General features: G+C 45.2%; 1 protein-coding gene across 1 annotated transcript; it reads right to left on the bottom strand.

Moving 5' to 3' along the window:
- Positions 1-3183: 3183 nt before the first annotated feature.
- On the bottom strand, positions 3184-9457 carry LOC127301076 (uncharacterized). The gene is made up of 12 exons (XM_051331290.2): positions 9070-9457; positions 7639-8146; positions 6765-6915; positions 6296-6403; positions 5820-6196; positions 5680-5744; positions 4939-5005; positions 4779-4852; positions 4598-4667; positions 4258-4427; positions 4118-4190; positions 3184-3602 (listed from the first exon to the last, which is right to left on the bottom strand). Exons 1-12 carry the CDS (start codon positions 9241-9243, stop codon positions 3442-3444), a joined length of 1998 nt encoding a protein of 665 aa, XP_051187250.1. The 5' UTR covers positions 9244-9457; the 3' UTR covers positions 3184-3441.
- Positions 9458-9856: the final 399 nt, after the last annotated feature.

Raw genomic sequence — 9856 nt, 5'->3', positions numbered from 1 at the left:
TTCCGGCTAACCATTCCTAGTTGCTTCACAGAACACCCGTAAATTGCATGAAGATATGCGTACGCTGGTGCTGGAGCAGAAGACGGAGATCGAGAGGCTGTACAAGAAGGAGGCGGAGGACCAGAAGGCAATCGTGATCCTTGGAACTCATTTGAAAAACAACGAGGGTATGAACTTAGACTTGCTTAAAATTCCTCAACGCACTCTTTGTTATTTGAACATGTTTTTGTTTTTATATTTTGATCTTGCTTTCCGCCTTACAGAAAAACTTGCCAAGCGCCCCTCCATCGACTCCATCTCCACCGAGAACTGAGCGAGGGTGCCAAGAAAGAAACCAAGGCCAAGAGGGAACTGGAGGAGAAGCATGCAAAGGCTATGTCGGGACACGAGAACTGAGCGAGGGTGCCATGCTTAGCAAGGACACCACGCAGGTGCTGGGAGATATACTCACCTGCAGAATCAGCACGAAACACACGAATAGGCGTGGAATACTGAGTACAAACCATGGCCGCAAAGCGCTGATAAATAGAGAGCACCTCACTGCGAGAGCGTATAAAAAACAACCAGGTGTACCGTGAAAAATCATCAATGAACAAAATATAGTATCGATGGCCCCCTTTTGAAGCAAAGGGAGCCGGACCCCAAACATCTGAATGAACTAAATCAAAAGGTCGCTGAGATACAGACACACTAGTAGGATAGGGAAGCTGAATCTGTTTGCCTAACCTACAACCCTAACAATTTAAAGACACATCTCCTGAGACAGATCCCAGAAGACCACGATGGACTAATGACGATAAACGGGAGCTACAATGGTGACCCAGCCGATGATGGCACTGCTGAAAAGAGCCAATGACGGAAGCAGCAACCGCGGGAGAACTGGCAGAAGAAGTGTCAGCGGATGGAACTCGAAGCCAGTCTAACTCCCATAGCCCAGAGACTCAAGGCTGCGAGGGCCAGCTCCAACCAGGGCCTGTGTACGGCGGTCTTAAACAACAGAAGAATCAGCGTCAAGAATGACGCAACAACCAGAATCAGTAAGCTGACTAGCAGAAAAAAGGTTCATCTTAAGACTAGGAACATAAGAAACGTCAGGAACTGAGAAAGAGGAAGTAGAGAGGGTGCCTCGACTCGAAACAGAAAGAGAGGTACCATCAGCCGTGATAACACGGACATGAGAAATAAGAGAGCGAAGAGCAGACATAATAGAAGACGCAAAAGTCATATGAAAAGAAGCTCCAAAATCCAGATACCACGGGGATGACGTACCTGACTGTAGAAGATGGTGGTCGCGCGGTGCCAGAAGAGCCAGGCACAGAACCAGCAGTACCCGTCGAGGAGGAGCCTGTAGCAGCGAGCAGACCACGAAGACCACGGATAATGTCCTGATCAGACAGTGCAACTGCAGAAGATCCTGAAGAGCCAGCCTGCTTACGAGCATGATACTGCTGTCGTAAACTAGGGTCCCTCCTCCAACAGCTAGAGACATCGTGGCCAGGCTTGCCACAGGAGGAGCAAGGAGGACGAGAAGGTGTTGTCATACCACGAGGCTGCTGAGGCTGACTCTGGCCCTGGACCGGAGGAGTAGAGAGTATCGGCGGTACTGGAGACCGCAGCGAAGCCGACGGCACAGGAGGACCACGAGCAGTCGACACATGAGGACCACGAGCTGCAAGTACAGAGGGAACCTCAAGAAGACCAGCACCACGAAGACGAGTCTCCTCAGCACGAAGCTCAGACAGGACCTCAGAGAGCGGAACACGACCACGAGCAAGCAGCTGGGCACGGCGAGGCTCAAACTCCTTGCGGAGCCTCGACAAGAACTCAAAGACGCGCTGAAACTCCAGATCCGCGCGCACAGTCAGACATCAGGGATAGGTGGCACACACAGCTGTACGAAGAGAATCAAGCTGACGCCATATAGCAGCACTCTGAGTATAGAACTCGTCAATAGTGGAATCACCCTGCTGAAGAGCATGCTCCTGGCGAACCACAGACAGGTAAAGAGCATCCCCAGACGGCTGATAGCGCTGACGAAGAAAAGCCCACTGAGCAGCAACAGTGGGAAGACCCATGAACTCAGCAGCATACTGAGGCAGAACACTGGAAGTGAGAACAACAGCAGCACAAACATCCTCATCTATCCACTGAGTGTACTCAGTCAGATCAAGCCGGTACGTTGCAACAGCAGTAGAATACTCCTGGACCTTCCGGCCATACTCAGCCAGAGCAGTGTCATCAGCACTCTTGGCTGCATCCTTGACCTCCTGAGTAGCATCGGGGGAAAGGGCAACCGGCGTCGGTGGAATAGGCGCTGTAGGAGCAGTGGGGCACGGCAGACAGAGGACCTCGCTAGAATGCACACCCCAAAGATGAACACCGCGCATGTGGACCCGCATGAAGGCAGCGAAATCAGGATAATTCGCGCCATCAAAAATCACCGGGCAGCGAGGAATCGCAAGATAGCCCGACGAGGAAGACATGGTTTTTTTCAGAGACGAGATCAGATCGAAACAGAGGCAGACGCGGCGGGAGAGGCCGGGGCCTAGCGGGGCGGGCGGCGGCGGGAGTGGGGGCGGAGCGGCCGGGGTGTCGGCGGCCGGGCGGCGGGAGTTGGAGCGGGCGACCGGACTCGGGCGGCCGGGCGGAGGTGGCGGCACGACGGCCGGGGGAGGCGGCGGCGGCCCGAGGGAGGCGGCGCGCGGTGGTGGGGCGGTCGGCGGAGACACGGCGGCGGCAGGGGCGACGAGGGAGAGGCGGCGGCGGCAGCAGAGGGCCGGGGCAGGCGGCGGCTGCGAGGAGAGGAGCTAATTTTGCTCATGTTAGGGTAATAGACTTGTTAGGGCCGATGTGCAATTTATTATAGGTTGCCACTTTATAAATTTATTTTGCTTTCCTTGTGCACAAATAAAATGGGAAATCTATGTTTTTTTTTTCAAAGAAGCAAAAAAAAAAGTCTAGTTGGCAAAGTCGCTGGCCACGTGAAGATGCACATCTCTGCCAAAAATTGGATGGTAGACTTTGAAGAGCCAACCAGAATCCCTCGATAGTGCAAATATGCAGGAAGTCCCCTAACATATGGGAAAACTACAATATACAATATACATATGGGAAAACTACAATATACAATATACACATCTAACAACAACAACAGCTGAATACTACAGAAACATTATAAGCAACTAGAAATAATGTATCTACTTGTTGATAATCTGCGATCATCCCCATCATAAAATTGACACCACAGATGCAGCGTCACGAACTTTTAAAACAACATTCTACAGTTTACCACAACCTTAGTAAAAAAGTCGCACAAACAACAACACCACGAGGATTCAGCCTCTGGAAGGTAAAGTAGCTAGACAAGGTATTCTCATGGAATTTGGTTCAAAGTTGTAATGACTACTACGGGTTCCTGCTCTCCCAACTGGCAGCTTTGCATCAGGTATCCTGCTGTTCTTCTTCCTTGGCCTTCTTCTCAAGCTCCAGCATCATATTGGCAGCTGCAGAGCACCTCGCCTCGCGTGGGGTCGGACTAGGATCGCCAGCGATGCTCATGTCAAAATCAGGGCATGTAAGATGTACACTGGCGTGGAACATTCCTGAAAAGAATAGGAAAATGACTAGTGAAAACTTGCTCGGAAACAATGTGTGAGCTCTGAAACAGAGACGATGACAGTCAATCAAACATAAGTTACTGGTTACTGCTAGCGGGAGACCTAATCAGTTTCTCACAAGTGATTGCAATGCTATGGCTAGAGGTGATCTCTAATAAAGCCTAAAAGGCGCACACATGTCTTTAGTAACCATCGACAGAACCCCAACGTTTGATATTTACATAATGTGGTAAACAGCAAGTGGTCTATTGACCTGATACCTTGAAAACTCTTTTGGCCCAAGCATGGTTAGTGCAGTAGTGTCACTATGTATGTTATCATTTCAATGCACAAAACTTACGGGGTACTGTCGGGACTGAAAACAGTAAACGATAATCAGAAAGTCAGTGGCGCAAGACCTACTTGTATGATATTTTTATTTCTTATGCTTATATGGTCCAAGGACCCAATGCTTGTCCATGCATAAATATTAAGAGGTAAAAGTATATATTTATATATACCATCTGCTACTGAAGGTACTATTGTGTATCTTGGGAGTATCCACTTGCCCTCATTGCAGATCTTGTCAAGCTCCTGTATTGACAAATGTCAGGTGGCATTTAATGTTTCTAATAAATCGGCTCTACTTGAGGTTTCTTACCTGGCATTTGTTATTGCTCACGAGGAGTGCCTCCTTCACTCTCTTCCTCTTTAAGCTCATGGTTTGACCGCCATCTCCAGAACAAGATGAGTTGGCAACTTGCATCATATTTGAGCAAGTTCCCTTATATTTCTCTCCTATTGACAGCACTTTGGGTGTCATCTCCCCTTCTGCATAAGGTTTAAACATGATGAGTAATAGGAATGTGGAACCGATATAGAAACACCTTCTTGCCTACAATTTTTTTTTTTTTTTTTTTTTGCGTCCACAATGAAAAGTGTGCCACACCACAAGTTACCACAAAAAGTTTGGAAATGTATGGCTCCTAGCCAAACATTACCATTCAAGATTGTCTGAAAATCCATATCACATTGAATACTTCGTTCTTGAAGTATGCGTTCCTTGTGAAGCTGAAACAAACAGAGAACAGGATGAATTCACATCAGCTTCTCAACCAGACAAAAAAATATAGGAAATATGCATCATTTTGCCTAAAATAAAAGAGGAGACATATAACATACAGTTTCATCCCGTATTTTCTGAATTGATCTTAGTAAATCATACATCTGATCACTATTGTTCTCAGTGACTCCACCTTCAATGAAATTATGAACACATAGGTTAAGAACTTAGATAACCAATAATAATAGAAACAAGCTGTCTTGGGTGGTTTATCACAACCTGAATTCATTTCCATATTTTGGGGTTCCAAAGCACTTTTCTCGATTATAGGATCAGCATATGGTACCTGATACAACATTTGGTTATTTAATTGGAGACTAGATAAATCAGACAAAAACTTGGCCTACTCATCACTACCTCATCAAACACAACTGTTAGCCAAGACTTGCCAAACTTATGGCGGCTATTTGGTCGCTAGATCATAGCGTAGATGAGACAAAACTCGAGACAAAAACTGACCTATGAAAGTATAAATACTTGATTAAACATGGACAGTGCGGCTCCTCTTTTTTATTGAAATGATTAGCCCCTAACAGTAGGATTAATCTTAACCCATTGATCTGTTCCTAACATTAAGAATATTCTTAACTAGTAAGATGCTCTTAAGTAATGTGATATTGTTCCTTATTTGGTAGTATTGGGTCAGCTTCCTCTCCTCACCCTAATCCCTAACAAATGGTGTGTTCTATCACACTTTCAAAAATATTCACCTGGCAACATGATAGATGCCCAAACTCCATGTTACTTATAAAAATAGTGTGTAGGAAAACACAAACAAATAGAATAAAGCACAACAAACATCACAATAATATTTGTATGGATAAAGACGGAACCATAAAATTTACAATTATTACCAGGTCAACATATTTGAAAGTTTACTTCTATAACCATTTCAGAGTTGTTCGTAATGGGCGCTACTATTATAATCTGTCAATACTTACAAGCTGTAATTTTGCTTACCATAGGAGGAAAGATATCTCGGGGCATATTACCATTCTGTTTTCCATTCTTGTCCACTTGATCACCTAAAGTTGATTGTATCAGAACACTAATAACGAACGATGTATCAGTAATACCTAAATACAGTTAGAATGACTCACCGGATTGTCGGAGTATGCGTTCTCCACTTAATGTTGTTGTTCCTTTTGTATTTATTGACTTAGTCACGAGTCTTGAAGTTTCAACATCAGGAACAATAAGTGATTCATTTTCTATTATGGGGCTCTCACCATCTAGACCTTTTGCTTCTGTAGCCCTGGAGGCTTCAACGTTTCTTTTGCAACTTTTCTTCTGCTTGCTGATGCCGGAGGTCTGGTTGCTATTGGCACCGGTTGCTTTAATTGCTCGATTGTTTTGCTTTGGAGTTGACACTTTTGCAATTTGCTTTCGCATCTTCGGCGTGCTATTCTCGTCTTGCTCTTCCAATTTTTCATCTATCACAGAGTGCAATCCATGTCGGGGGACAGCAGGCCATTTCCTGAAACATGTCAAGTGGTACGACCAATTGTGTTACCTGTGGAGCACTGAAGGAGTCCTGGTTTCACGTATAAATAGCTGAGAACAAATATTATGTTACCTGTGGAGAAGTCCTTGTAAAATCTCCTTATATGGAAGAATGTGAAAGTACTCAACTACAGATGTTGTTTTCGGGAACGGATCATTTACAAATACTGGACCAGTCATACTGTCAGAGGAAAAAGTGAAAAATGTCAATATCGTGGAGAAATAGCAAAAGCTAGCAATCATACATCATTGAGCAAACCATCCTCATTTTAGAGGAAAATGAAAAAAAAATACATGATTTACACAATAAGCACGAGCAGAACAACATCACGTATACATGGAATGCGTTACCGCCAGAGGAAAAAAAGGGAAGAACTATAGCAAAGCAACTTGTGCTGACATATGCAATAAATGTGTTTTTTTAGAGAGAGAATAAGTGTGTTATTAAGCAAGCCACACAATACTATTTAATAAACTAATGAGTGGTTTATAAAAAGGGATCTAACCTCAATCATAGAACTATCTAGTAGGTAAAAGCAAACCTGTGAATCAACTCTTCTAGAGGCATTTCCACAAGTTTACCCTTCGTCATTTTCTTATATTCCACAATGAACAATTTGGTAGTCGTCCTTTCTTTACTCAATGAGTATGCAAAATCTTCGTCCAGAACAAGCAAGTCTGAGCCCTCCATGCCTAGAGACAATAATTTTACCATAATGAGCACAAAGGATGCATAGGTTGACCAAACATAAAATGCATAAATTATTGATAAAATCAAGTTCATATATCACACTTTTACATGATCATAGTTATAGAAACAGATAGCGTTCTTTAGCAAACAATGAGCTGCTATTTGTTCATGACTTCGTGCACAAAGGGATTAACCATTATAGCAGCCCAAGTTATTTTCAGTCTACTAGTTGATAAAATTAAATAAATTTCATTATTAGCAGGTTGTACACAACCAAAACAAATGAGGAACAGTGACACAAGAAATAATTAACAAATTTTCTTTGCTAATGTTATTGTTTTGCCTGAGACAAAATGGTTTTACATAAATCAAAATCAAGTGAGAGGTGCATTTTTGGGGTACATTCTGGGACCATGCACTTGTTCTTGTTTTCTGTAAAGCAAGTGTACAACTCAAACTCATGTTTGGGTTCATTTGCAATTCCAGTTTACTACAATTCGGAACAGTAACTCATGTAAACCTTTATTTACAAAATTAACAGAAACTCATGTAAACTCTGATCCACGCCCTTCTTCTTGTTCTGGCAAGTATCAAGTATGTTTGATGACATGAAAAGGCAATACTACTAATAACATCAAAGTGAGGAAACCTCACCAACTCGAAAAAGAAAACTGCAGATATTGATATATATAAATTAAAGGCTGTAGTGATTTAAAAAAAACGACCTGTTCTACGCTGCACTTCTGATATTGCTAGTTGTTGAAGCATAAGTGGACCATCCAAAGCACCAAAGGTTGTTTTATTTGTCGATTCCTGGCCTGCTGGCTGGTTGGTACTGTGTGAAATACCAGCTGCCGCATCATATTCCTTTTCTACGATTGACCAGACACCCTTGGTGTGAGTACCATACTCGATCAAGCATTTTGTCTTTGTCGGGTCCAGAAGAAGCACAGCAACTTTTGCTACTGGCCACATTCGCACGTCTGGATAACCTTCACTCGCACCGAGTTCTACAGCGATCTCACAAGCCTGTATTGCTTCTCTATCAGTAACAGATAAGCTCCCATGCTTTCCAGAATTGTTCTCACGCTCATGGACTATACTAGAGTATGGTAGCAGATCTTCTCCAACAGAAAGAGAAGCGCACATAAAAAACCGCTTGGCATCAGCGAAAGCAAGCACCGGACACCTCTTCCTGTGGTAGTAATTGTACAGAATGATAGCCGTGTGAACCTGCAAAACCACACACACCGGTGTGATGAGTTAGCAGCTAACCGGGTATTTATCACAATCCTTGTATGCACAGAGAAACACTGTCAGGAATAGAATAAAAGAACACAACGCTGCACACAAACAAAACAAGACGAGCATTTCATGGCTATGATGAGGGATATTGTCATGAATGCCAAAGGAAAATAAACTAGTAATACAACTACAATGGTAAATCGACAGGGAAAATGAACATGACCTGGCAAGTACTGCAATCCAATAATTAAACCAGGTCATTACATAGACAAATCAAACACAAATTTGATTTCACTATCATATGCAATCCAATTCAATCAAAATTCGTAGATAAATTTGGGAGGCATCCCAAGGTGGCAAATAATTTCATCGGAACTAAAAGCACGCCGAACATTTCTGCTTCAGTTTTACATTTGTACGGTTACTGTACGAATACTCGCATCTGAAAAGTAATTTTGACAGAGCCCGATTTCTCAGATTTTTCAGTAAAAGAGCAAAGCAGAAACTAAAGAGGCGCTAGTGGCTTGCCTTCTTCCTCCTCCTGACGACGTTTCCCATGACCCATCCCCGCTTCGTACCGCTGCCTGACTGCAGCCTGCCGGTGCCCTCCGGGAAGGAAGCGACCCTCCATTCCACTGCCGCCGCGCGGTGGTAGACCGAGACGCCCCTAATATCTAGCAACGTTGGTGGGTACGTCACGCACGACCGCCGCCAACAGCGACAAGACGAGCAAGATCACCGCAAAAATCAAACTACCGGAGAGCATTTCTGCGCATCCCTCCCCTCCCAAAACCGTGAGGAATTCTACCAATTTCACCTCCATGGATGGACCAGACCAGCCACCCCAACCAAAAGAAAACCCCGTCCTAGCAACAGATTACAGGCTACACAAGAAAGATAGCAATGCTGACCTGCTGGGCAACGGCGCGCTGCTTCTCCAGCGTCAAGAGGTGCGCGTCCTTGCCGGCGCGGCGTGGCAGGACCGGCCTCACCAGGTGCTCCACCAGCAGCTTCACCGCGTCCTCCATGTGAACCACCTCCTCCTCGACCACCGCCTCATTTCCTCCCCCTCCACCTCCAGACATATCGCTCTGGTAAATTCACGGCACAGACGAGTCAGCGCAGCTCGATCTCTAGGGATTGGGATTCTGTACAGCGGCGCGGCGGCGGTGGCTGGCTGACCCTGCGGTGGGTTGGGGTTTTTCCGTTTCAGTAGAGTGGGGAGTGGAGGCGGAGAGAGCTAGAAGTGGAAGAAACACGCCGCAGACCCGCAGTGGTGTGAGCGAAAGTGGAAAGGGCGTGATAGGACCGATAAGTGGTACGTTTACAGCACTTGCAACGGATCGCTGCCGTCCATCGCTGTGGCCAGTGGGCAAGGTGTCGAAGAGGATGGGACATGAGAGGACAGCTCTCCGCTTTGCTCTGTTTCCAACAAATTGCTTTCTTCAGCTCGGGTCTCTTATGCATCTCCTGGCCGACGCATTTCGAACGTCTAAATTGACCATCTACGTCTTTTTGCATCGACCTGCGGAGGCTATATGGCTTGGGATGACCGTTTGTATTGGGGGTATCCTAGCGGTGCGGACGTATTTTTTTTAGCTCTGACACCGTTAAGGTCGATAATGACGGTTTAGCATCCCATCGAGGCCTGCCGTCGGTGATTACCGGTTCCCGCGCGACGACGGTAGTTCTCGTGCG

The sequence above is a fragment of the Lolium perenne genome, chromosome 7 (assembly GCF_019359855.2).
Source record: "Lolium perenne isolate Kyuss_39 chromosome 7, Kyuss_2.0, whole genome shotgun sequence".
NCBI lineage: Eukaryota > Viridiplantae > Streptophyta > Magnoliopsida > Poales > Poaceae > Lolium > Lolium perenne.
This window is presented reverse-complemented; position numbering and strand designations above follow the sequence as displayed.